We start from the raw sequence: 12449 nt of genomic DNA on the forward strand, positions 1-12449 counted from the left end.
TCAGGCCCCAAACCACCCTGTTTATAAAGCATGGCAGGCAATCATGCTTCCCCCAACCCCAGAAAACTAAAAGAAAAACTTTTGGTTACTCTGTAATCTTTGAAAAGAAAAAATTAGTTTAATAAGGTATTGCTTTATAAGATTTAATCTTAGATGTTCTGAAGAATACTTTTTTTTTAAGAATTAAGTTTTAACTCAGGTAATTTTTACTACACCTTTTATTTTTTCCTCTTCAAAAGTCGTATGTCACTGTTTTTTTGTTTTTGTTTTTGTTTTTGTTTTTGTTTTGAGACAGTCTCTGCTCTGTTGCCCAGGCTGGAGGGCAGTGGCGCCATCTCAGCTCACTGCAACCTCTACCTCCTGGGTTCAAGTGATTCTTCTGCCTCAACCTCCCGAGTAGCTAGGACTACAGGCGCCCACCACCACACCTGGCTAATTGTTTTGTATTTTTAGTAGAGATGGGGATTTACCATGTTGAGTAGGCTGGTCTCGAACTCCCGACTTCGGATGATCCACCTGCCTCAGCCTCCCAAAGTGCTGCGATTACAGGCATGAGACACCGCGCCCAGCCAAGTCACTTCTTATAGATGGTTTCACAGAATATTTCCTTCACTTTTTGCAGACTGTTTAGCTTTCCCAGTATTTTCAATCATAACTCATATTTGGTGGTTCATATGTGAAATATTACAGTTACACAAATATGATTATTTTACCTTGTTACTGTACATCATAGATTGCGTCTTTTCGTTTTTATTTTTTCACTGGTTATTGTCTTTTGATTAATACATAAAGATCTATGCAACTTGGCCTGGTGCAGTGGCTCACGCCTATAATCCCAGCACTTTGGGAGGCCCAAGTGGGCTGATCACTTGAGGTCAGGAGTTCAAGACCAGCCTAGCCAACATGACAAAGAGCCATTTCTACTAAAAATATAAAAATTAGCCAGGTGTGGTAGCAAGCACCTGTTGTCCCAGCAACTTGGAAGGCTGAGGCAGAAGAATCTCTTGAACTGAGTAGGCAGTTACAGTGAGCCAAGATCACACCACTGCACTCCAGCCTGGGCGACAGAGTTAGACTCTGTCTCAAAAGAAAATGAAAAAGGAAGATCTGTGCAACTTGTGTAGTAATTTCATTTATACAGTCTTCAGTCATGGGTTGTCTACAAACTTCATCAATAAACAAATGAGCTTGCCCTTCAGGGTTGCCCTTCTGGGGTCAAATGTGGTGGAGTCTGGGACAGCCACATTCTGGTAACCTGCAGGATGATTTGGGTGTTTTAGCTGGTGGAGGCAGTGACCTCAGACTCTGGACGGTGAACGGGGATCTCGTTGGACACGTCCACTGCAGGGAGATCATCTGTTCTGTGGCTTTCTCCAACCAGCCCGAGGGAGTATCTATCAATGTAATTGCTGGGGGATTAGAAAATGGAATTGTAAGGTAAGAGGAATTTGGATTCTCTTTTATTGATTTCATAAGGACATAGGAGTTTCAGAAATTAATTTTTAATACTAGGCATATTAATATTCAGTATTTAGAGATTTAAACTCACCTTGGGATACAGGCTCTTTAGTTATTCCTGTTTTATTTCTAAATAATAAAGATAGCTTTAGTACAGTTTTGAAGTTTTATGTTAACTATAAAAGATTAACAATATGAAAGTATACAAAGTTAAAAGTTCCCTTATTCCCACATCTACCCCCTGCAAACTTCCTAGAGGGAATTACTGTTAATTATTTGTTACATTTCCTTCCAAATGATTTTTAACAAATAAACAAATATGGAGGACTTTTTAGGGAGAGTAATTTTAGTTTGCATAATTAGATGATTTTTTTCCCTTCTAGGTTATGGAGTACATGGGACTTAAAGCCTGTGAGAGAAATTACATTTCCCAAATCAAATAAGCCCATCATCAGGTAAGATCTTCTCCCCTTTATGCTTGAGAATATAATTTGTGATTGTATTTTTTGTAGAGAGGTATTTAAGCACGCAGACTTAAAGAAATGTGTGATTGAAGTCATCATGAAAAGCCAACCATTTAACACACAGTGTGTTGTCCATGATCCAGCAGCAAGAGAGACCACACTCCTGTGTCTTCATGGATCTTAAAATCTGAGTCAGTGACTCAAAGTCTAATGGAAAGACATGCTTGTAGCATGTCTCTGGAATCATAGAGACTATATTTTTTCCTTTCATATTTGACAAGACCATAATGGTGATTGATAGCTGCAGGGGTGCTTGACAGGATAGATAAATAATCAGTTACTCTTTGCTTAGTTAACAAATTTGACTTTAAATAATTAGAAATAAAGTGATTCAAATTCTACTTTATTAAATTAAATGTATTTTCAGTGTACCAAATTTAAAGTTGAAGGAACCTATATTATTAATGTTACATTTTTTTTCCTTTTCTCTTTCAGGGAAATAATATATAGCCATAAAATACTTATTTATCTTTATAAGGAGAAAATATAGTACTGTTACTTTTTTTTAAGTTTTGTACACCCAAATATTTGTTGTTTATGTAATAAAGCATAAACAAGGAGGCAAAAGAAGATATGCAAAGAAGAACAGAATGTACTGAGCTTTGTGATCCTGATTTTATTCTATATCACCTCATTTACGAGCATCTCAAACTTGTCAGCAGAGTGACTATATTAGAATTACAGTCAAAACCAACGAGTTGTAGGCAGTCATTTAGTTTATGTCTCTCTGCGCCACTGAAGATAACTTCTTTACACTAACCTCAGTGTGATGACCAATATGCGAATACCATTTTAAGAAATATAATATACAAACAGGAATTTTTTTTTTTTACAGCCTTACATTTTCTTGTGATGGCCACCATTTGTACACAGCAAACAGTGATGGGACCGTGATTGCCTGGTGTCGGAAGGACCAGCAGCGCTTGAAACAGCCAATGTTCTATTCCTTCCTTAGCAGCTATGCAGCCGGGTGAATGCAAATAAACTTTGCGTTCTCCAAAGCACTTTAACTCCAAACTAGATTTGTTGACTTCACCAGTTTTAGGAGGTTGAACCTAAAGAAATGGATGACTGAACAAACCATCCAAATAATGATAAAGTCTATTCATCTGCACAAAATTCTAAAGATGTACATGATCCTAAGAGGAAAGTTCTGTTCTGTTTTAATGATAATCTGGAAGATTGTGTCAATATGCACTAGCTAACAAGTTTTAAGCCTTGCATGGTATATTAAAATGATATTCTTAAAATTTTTTCCCACCAAGGTATTCCAAAGAAAATATTAAGGTCTCTCCTTTTTCTATGATTCCAAAAGAACCAGTAGAATTTAAATTGGTTAGCTAATTGTTTATATAAAACACACTAAAATTATATTTTAAAAGTTTTCTGCCATGAAATACTCCTCCCACCACACACACATGCTCCAAAAGAGGAAAGAAAAAATGATAATTTTTAGGACTTGATAATTGCTTTGAGAAGCAAATTATTCAGTAGGTGCCTCTGTACCAAATATTTTATGGAGTATCTGAATACTAAAAATAAACTATGAATGAATCTCAAAGTTAGGCAGTTTTTGCCAGTTTCCTTCTTAGCTCAAAGGAGAACCAGAATTTTTTTGACAGCCACAAACAAGAATACAGGTATCTTGGATTTCAGACACATTCTGTTTCTTCATAAAAATTTTACTTAAAATGTGTAACACTAGATATTAAATATCCTTAGTTGAGTCACTAAGGTTTAAACACAGTGGTAAGTCTTAAAGTCTGCTATTTATAGAGCATTGAATCTGTACCAAATTGCAATAGAAAGCCTCCAGTATGCAAGAAGTTTGCATGGGTATTAAGAATACAGCCTAAATAAGCCATTTAATCTAATCTGCAGGAAGAATTTTCTTCCCCAAAACAGAATTAGAAAAGAAAAGGAGACAGCTTACTTTATTTTAAACAGGAGGCAGAATAATTCTTTTAGGAAACCATTTTCATTCTGTTTCTACTAACCTATATCATCTGAGAATTCTAGGAAGAAGAATAAACTCTAGTGTATTCCACAGCAAACTTACATACCATACAGACAGAATTCCTAAATATCTTGGAACCGTCTGTCTCTCCCATATGATGGCTGTCTGTATATTTTTACTTGGGGTGGTGCTTTATTGGCTTTGAAAACACTGTCAAATAAGCTCAGTAATATGTTACCATGGGATAAAAATATGTATCCCTGCCTAAGAATAACTTGTGCATTTGTTATGGAAATTTAATTCATATGGTGTTTACAGTACTACTTTTGTAACTTCCAGACTTTCTAAAACATTCTGCTTAAAAACCATATAAAATATAATTCCAAAGTCTCTGCTGTCAAGATAGATTCGAGAGAAAGCAAGTGGCCATGTATGCTTTAACCTCAAACTGCGTACACATGTAGTGATAACTAGGCTGCATTTAGATCACCATGTGCTCAGGCCAGGTGTTAATCCTGAGGTCCATGGAGGTGCAGAGATGAGATTACTCCTATTCACGTTGAAGTGATTTGCTTTGTTAACAAAAAATTGCAGCTATTGTCTAGCTTTCATTTTTTTACTGAGAACTTTAAATTAGTCCCCTATTAGAATAGGGTTGCTACTCAGTCTTTTTTTAAAAACCGAATTTCATCATTTATCTAAACAGAAAATATGCAAAATAACTGGTCTTGTTAAGAGTGCAATATTATATTTTTATGTACAAATAAAAATTAATTTGGGGGGATTATTTATTCAGCATGAAACCTAATATGTATATGTTTGAAATACTTCATAATGTGCATGTTGTAGCAAACATTTCTGTAAATTATCACAAGCTCTGTTACCTTTATATACACTGCCACTTCAATTTGGAAATAAATTTCATAAAAATAGACTTAAACACCTTTTCTTTAAGCTATTTAAATATTATGAGCAGATCTCAAATCAATGGCTTTTTTTGTAACCCACATAGGTTTTGTCTTTAGCTCCACTATGCGTTTACATCACTAGATAAAGATAACTTTCTTTTCTTTTTTTTTTTTTTGAGATGGAGTTTTGCTCTGTCACCCAGGCTGGAGTGCAGTGGCGCGATCTCAGCTCACTGAGGTTCAAGCGATTCTTCTGCCTTAGCCTCCCGAGTAGCTGGGACTACAGGAGTGTGCCACCAAGCCCGGCTGATTTTTTTTGTATTTTTAGTAGAGACAGGGTTTCACCATGTTAGCCAAGATGGTCGTGATCTCCTGACCTCGTGATCCACCTGCCTTGGCCTCCCAAAGCGCTAGGATTACAGGCGTGAGCCACCATGCCCGGCCTAACTTTCATTTCTTATTGTGGTTTTTGTACTAAAATTTTATGTTTCAACCTTTACTACCCTTAAATGGTGTGGACATTAGTCCCAAGATCAAACCGCTCATTTTAAGGAAAAGACCATCTGCTCACCCCCATCCCCACAGCAGATCTATATTGAGCCCTTGCCAGGTGCCAGTCACTGTACCAAGTGCTGAGGATACTTGCTGCACGAAGCACAGTGGTCCCTGCACTCCTGGAGGTTACAGGCTGGTGGAGAAACCACCATAGATAACACACGACATGTACACTTACAAACCATGGTAAGTGTCAGGTAAAATATAGGGTACTCTGAAAGAATGTAAGAGGAAGGACTTTATTTAGATTGAGGAGATCTAGAAAGCCTCTTGAAAATTTGACATTTTTGGCCAGGCGCGGTGGCTCACGCCTGTAATCCCAGCACTTTGGGAGGGCGAGGTAGGCGGATCACTTGAGGTCAGGAGTTGGAGACCAGCCTGGCCAACATGGTGAAATGCCGTCTCTACTAAAAATACAAAAATTAGCCAGGTGTGGTGGTGGGCGCCTGTAGTCCCAGCTACTTGGGAGGCTGAGGCAGGAGAATTGTTTGAACCTGGGAGGCAGAGGTTGCAGTGACTGAGATTTTGACACTGCACTCCAGCCTGGGCAACAGAGCGAGACTTGGTCTCAAAAAAGAAAAATTGAAATTTTTGTTGAAACCTAATGAATGATTAGAAATCTGGTGAAGATGTGGGCAGATGTGTTCCAGGTAATACATGTCCAGTAACTGGGGCAGGAACATCAGCAAAGGCCCAGGGAAGGAAAGAGCATCCTGTCCATGTCTCAGCTTCTTGGTGGGTGGGGGTAGGGGTGAAAACGGTGGGTGACATCAACAACAGCAGTCCAAGGACCCGAGTTCTGCCCTTCTTTCTGCCTTGCATCTGTGGTATTTTAAGATTCTCGAGACTACAGCATTCCTGTTTCTAGGTGTCTGTCCCAAAGAGAACTGAGCAGTAGCATTTTGTCAGTGTAAGCCTGCCAGCCCAGATGTCCCCTCTTTACCTGCTAGTCTCAGTTGGACTTGCCCTTTCCACAGTGCTCACTGAATGCCAGTTCTGTGCAAGCCCGAGGCTAGAGGCTGGGTGGGAAGGGAGAGGAGGGGGATTCTTTCCAGCTCAAAAGAGCTCATGCAGGCGGGCACGGTGGCTTACCTCTGTAATCCCAGCACTTAGGGAGGCTGAGGTGGGTGGATCATGAGCTCAGGGGCTCCACCACCAGCCTGGCCAACATTGTGTCTCTACTAAAAAATATAAAAATTAGGCGGGCATGGTGGCACGCGCCTGTAATCCCAGCTACTGGGGAGGCTGAGGCACGAGAATCGCTTGAACCTGGAAGGCGGAGGTTGCAGTGAGCTGAGATTGCGCCACTGCACTCCAGCCTGGGTGACAGAGCAAGACTCAGTCTCCAAAAAAAACAAAAAACAAAAAAACCTCATGCCTGGTGACCTGCTTCTCACAATTTTGGATGACTTGTTTATGTTCTGAGGGGAAAAGCAAAAAACAAAACAAAAAAAGAGCTACAAGGCCAACTTTTTTTTTTTTTTTTTTTTTTTTTTGGAGACAGTTTTACTTTTTTTCCCAGGCTGGAGTGCAAGGGCGCAATCTCGGTTCACTGCAACCTCCGCCTCCTGGGTTCAAGTGATTCTCTTGCCTCGGCCTCCCCAGTAGCTTGGAATACAGGTGCCCGCCACCATGCCCAACTAATTTTGTATTTTTAGTAGGGAGGAAGTTTCACCATACTGGCCAGGCTGGTCTTGATCTCCTGACCTCAGGTGATCCACCTGCCTCGGCCTCCCAAAGTGCTGGGATTACAGGCGTGAGCCACCGTGCCCGGCAAGGCCAATGTTTATAAAAATGAGTATGGAGGAAACAAACTCAGCAAGTGAACGTTTTTTATCAATAATCGCAGAACAGTGGGGGTTCTCGGATCATCCGTGTTGCAGGCCCTCTTTCTTTGCTGATTACCCTTCAGGTGTCCCCAGTTTGTCCCAAACTGTCTCCCATCTTGGACAGCTATATTATTTTTTCATTGTACTCCTTCTCGAGATAACACTCCATGTACTGTGAAGCCAAAGCACTTTAAAACCTAACGAGCTTAAAACCTTGAACCAGAAAGACCAACTGAAAAGCATTAGCAGTTGCGGGGAGACAGGTAGGAAACAAAAGAACTACCACTGGAGAGAACAATTCACAATTGAGGTCAAAGGAAGCAAAAGAGCTTTTAAGTTGAGCACAAACTGGTATTGCGGACTATTGCAAAAGCTTCATGTTGCATGCAGGATTTCCCCCGGGGTCATGTCGTTTTCCACTGCACAATTAAGGCAGCTACATATGCCAATACCAAACATACACATATATGTACATTGAGTTGAGAAAGAGGTGCCAGCAATACCGTGTGTCATGTGACAACAGAAAACTATATCTTGCCACTTTGGGACACTGGGTTTGGGACACTTGCCACTTTGGGTTGCAACTCAGTTGTTTGAGAGAAATTAAATAATACAGTGCGTCCTTTGAGGCCAAAATGACTAGAAGATCATTTGAGACTAGGCTACAATATTCCTGCTCAAGAGCTGAGCTCGTTCTTCCCCCATGAGCGAAGTTAATGAGAGATGAGTTTGGAAAAGATTGTCTTGTGGCAAAGTTTGGCTCATTTCCAAAGTAAATTCAACTGCTCTTGCCAAAACTTCTGAAGACTGATAATAATGAACTAGTCTTTCATTCTCAGATTTTTATTTTGTTAAAATAGCTATAAAAGTCCTTGGAATCCAGTTCCAAGAGTAAATAGAAAAGACTGTCTTTTCTGAGACTTTTAGTAAAAATTAACCTATAATTTTCATAGTAGTTGATATAATCTAAATACAAATGAGTCATTAGGTAACTTCATTATGTAGTTTCCATACACAATTTTCCACACAGTAGTAGTTTATTACAACAAAGTAAGAGCTACTTACATGTGTTCCTACGTGGATATGAATTAGACATTCCATTTTGTTTTCCACAATGGTCTGGAGAACAGGGTGAGGAGGTAAAATGCCTCACAGCCTGAGGTGGAGACCGGAAGAACAGCTGTTTTCCACCACCCTTTCCACCATGTGCATTTTTAGACCCAAGCATTGTTCTCTGTTCCCTGCTGCAGGCATTTCAAAGCCAGCTTCAGCCCCACCTCATGGATACATGTGCTCAATGGTGCTGCTCACTGCTTTATGTTTAACTGGTAGTCTCTGCCTGAACTCTGTGTTCTCCTGAACTTTAAATTTCCTCAGTTATTACAATCAATTATTTGGAATATACTTAGTGTTGGACAATCTTTCTCTTGTGAACATCTATGAGTTTCAAAAACAAAAATCATCAGAGCTGAATCTGAGAAATAGAACTGTTTTAGTCAAAAACAAGTTACGATTACGAGGTACTGAAAAAATGTGTGATTCGGCAAGTAATTCCAAAAGAGGAATTTTTTAAAGATTTTGAGCAATGTGTAATATCACTGGAATAGGGTAGATTAGGTACTTAGGAGAAACGAAGGAAGAAAGCAAGCAAGCGTCACAGGACGAATGGACAGGTACCTGTCTCATTGTTTCTTTTCTTGATTTTTTGTTTGTTTGTTTGTTTGTTTGTTTTCGAGACAGAGTCTTGCTCTGTTGCCCAGCCTGGAGTGCAGTAGTGTGATCTTGGCTCACTGCAACCTCCACCTCCCAGGTTCAAGAGATTCTCCTGCCTCAGCCTCCCAAGTAGCTGGGATTACAGGTGCGTGCCGCCATGCCTGGATAATTTTTGTGTTTTTAGTAGAGATAGGGTTTCACCATATTGGTCAGGCTTTGTCTCAAACTTCTGACGTCAGGTGATTTGCTGGCCTCGGCCTCCCAAAGTGCTGGGATTATAGGCATGAGCCACCGCACCCAGCCTTCTTGATCATTTTTAGAAAAACTTCCCAACCCCAAATAAACGACCAAGTCCTGCTTGCTTTTCTTTGTGTTTGGATAACGTCCTTCACAAAGTGAAGCCACACTGGATGATCTGCAGTTACACACTTTCCTTGGCGTGAACTTATTTCACTCCCCCAAAGGTTCTCTTAACTCTTTTCTTGTCCTCCGTTTTAGTAGATTACAGTTCTTCCTTATTTATCTCAGGATAGTCCCTTATACAAATATTAAAACAAGAGTGAAAATGACAGAGTTGTGTACACATGTCCTGCCAGAAATGACAAGTGCTCCTTTTAGATCCACTGAGAAAGGCTTGTTTAGAGCCCTATTTAAGACCAACAATTCATTATCATTCAGGGACAAATTGTGCCAGAAGCAACCCATCTCTCTTTCAATCTGGTAATTTTTATATTTTCTCTGTCATTAAATCACTCCGTATTAGACAATATTTTGCAGTTTTTATTATCCTGCTATCAACTGATGCTTGGGAACTTTTTATCGAGGAATAACATTCAAAAGCTAAGGCTGTTCTTTTAGTAATTTCCTTCCTAAGTGATGCCACTCATATACCAAACTACCTTTGCCAAATCTTCAAAAAAAAATTAAATTTAAGCAAGTCAATGAGTACATGGTTTTCCTTGATGTCCCATTAAACATGGAGGTATGGTTGCTCATTCTTTTAACATTTTTGGGCTTCTACAACATACCAGATACAAAGATTTATAACAGAGAATCTGCTCTCAAAAGAACTCCATGAGAAAGGAAATGTAAAAGGAGAACTGTGACACAACCAAGTAAATTTTATAATAGAAGCAGCTACGTATCAGGGTGACTAAAATGGGAAGAGGTGGCAGTCAGATTAGGTTTCCCAAAGATATTAAAGATATAGGAAAATCTTGGCCGGGCGCGGTGGCTCACACCTGTAATCCCAGCACTTTAGGAGGCCGAGGCAGGTGGATCACCTGAGGTTGGGAGTTCGAGACCAGCCTGACCAACATGGAGAAACCCCATCTCTACTAAAAATACAAAATTTAGCTGGGCATGGTGGTGTGTGCCTGTAATCTCAGCTACTCGGGAGGCTGAGGCAGAAGAATCACTTGAACCCAGGAGGCAGAGGTTGCAGTGAGCCAAGATCACACCATTGCACTCCAGCCTGGGCTACAAGAGCGAAACTCTGTCAAAAAAAAAGATACAGCAAAATCTTGAAGACAACAATTTACCAGATTTGGGTCAAGGTAGAAGGAAATCAGTAGTGCCAAGGCTCAAAAGGTATAAGAAGGCAGGGAGTGGAAGTGCTCAGTGTGTCAGGGACAGAGGTGGAAGAGGCGATCGGGGGAAATGAGTGTTAAACTATAATGGGAACTTCTTCCTCTGTCCACTTGGGGAAAACTGAGATCAGACTTACCCTGCTATCAAAAACAACTGGGAAACGCGATGATCTATGAGGCAATGATTTTCATTGTGGAAGGCAGACAGCACAAGATATGATGCCTGAAAGAAGGGAAATGAACTGAGTAAATCGTATTGTTGTCTCGGTTTTCTGTACTTAAAAGGTAGCTACAGTGCAGAAAGATCCAAACAAGAGCACAGAAATCATGCTGAGATGAGGAAATGGAGACCAGAGCTTGGGGGAAACTCTGAGAAACTAGAATATGTGGGGCACAGAATACCATACAGTAGGTTGCTGCTCAGCAGCAAGGAGATCCAGATTGAAAACAAACAGAAATCATCAGAGCTGAATCGAAAACCAGAACTGTTTTAGTCAAAAACAAGTTATGGTTATGAGGTACTGAAAAAAAAATTGTGATTCTGCAAGTAATTCCAAAAGAGGAATTTTTAAAATATTTTGAGCAACGTACAGTGTCATTGGAATAGGGTAGATTAGGTACATACTTGGAAGAAACGAAGGAAGAAAGGAAGCAAGCATCACAGGCCGGATGGACAGATACTATGTCTCATTGTTTCTTAATAGTTTTTAGGAAAATTTTCCAACCCCAAATAAACCACCAAGTCCTGGTTGCTTTTCTTTGTCTTTGGATAACGTCTTTCACAAAAACGAAGCCCACCTCTGATTATCTTCCCTTAGAGGGTAATGCCTGTGGGTCCCATGGAGGCTCTGGCTGAATACTAAGCTATATGTGCATAACACAAAGCTCCATGGGTCTGAGCAAAGAATGTACAGGCAGCTGTAAGCTGAGCAATTCTCGGAGCTCACAGGGGATTGAGATACATCTGAGTTCCAACCCACCAAAGGGAAGAGTTCATTGAACACACAGGCATTCAACTGTGACCCCAGAAGAATCACACCCTAGTAGGAAGGCTAAACTAGTCCTAGAATAAACTAATCCTATAATAATGGCTATGAGCCTTTAAGACAACCATCAAAAGGATCAAACATCTGTAAGTACCTTCCAAAACAAAGTCCCTATTCTTTAAAAGAAGAGAGCATCTACTAGAAATACAAAAATTAGCTGGGTGTGGTGGTGCACGCCTGTAGTTCCAGCTACTCTGGAGGCTGAGGAAGAAGAATCGCTTGAACTGGGAGGCGGAGGTTGCAGTGAGCTGAGATTGCGCCACTGCACTCCAGCCTGGGTGACAGAGCGAGACTCCATCTCAAAAAAAAAAAAACCTAGGCACACAACGGTGTATATTTACAATGTCTAGCATCCAATCAAAAATTGAGATATATAAATAAATAAGAAATGTGACCCAAAAATGTGACACAAAATAGGTGAAAACTGTTGATAAAAACAGAACAAGAAGGAAGGAAATGAAAGAATTCACATACAAGCATATTAAAATAGTTATTAAATGCCCTCAATATATTCAAAGGTTTAAAAAGGAAACAATAAATTTAATGAGAAAAAATGGAAAATTCAAAAAACTAAACAGAACTTCTAGAAATAAACACTGAATATCTGAAATGATTTTTCTGTCACACCAAGCATGTGAATAAAGAAAATTTTACTGGCTAGGCTTAACAGCAGATTAGACACTTCAAAAAAAAGGATCAGTGAACTTGACATTGCAGCAGAAACTGTCCAAACTGAAACAGAGAATAAAGAAATTCCTAATGAACAGAGCTTCAGTGACTTACGGTACAAAATCAGATGGTCTATAGAAAAAATAGATGCATTACATACCCAGGAACAGGATAAAGATCTGCAGATTTCTTTTTTTTTTT

At 39.8% G+C, this 12449-nt stretch overlaps 1 protein-coding gene across 1 annotated transcript in view; it reads left to right on the plus strand.

Annotated features, from left to right (window-relative positions):
- The window catches only part of LYST (lysosomal trafficking regulator), a 217038-nt gene extending 212169 nt beyond the window's left edge, over window positions 1-4869 (plus strand). The window contains exons 51-53 of the mRNA XM_045391489.3: window positions 1281-1437; window positions 1842-1913; window positions 2818-4869. Of these exons, the coding sequence (XP_045247424.2) occupies window positions 1281-1437; window positions 1842-1913; window positions 2818-2956 (368 nt within the window). The 3' untranslated portion in view covers window positions 2957-4869. The remainder of the gene's footprint in view (window positions 1-1280; window positions 1438-1841; window positions 1914-2817) is intronic.
- The last annotated feature ends 7580 nt before the right edge of the window (window positions 4870-12449 follow it).

This window comes from Macaca fascicularis, chromosome 1, assembly GCF_037993035.2.
Source record: "Macaca fascicularis isolate 582-1 chromosome 1, T2T-MFA8v1.1".
NCBI lineage: Eukaryota > Metazoa > Chordata > Mammalia > Primates > Cercopithecidae > Macaca > Macaca fascicularis.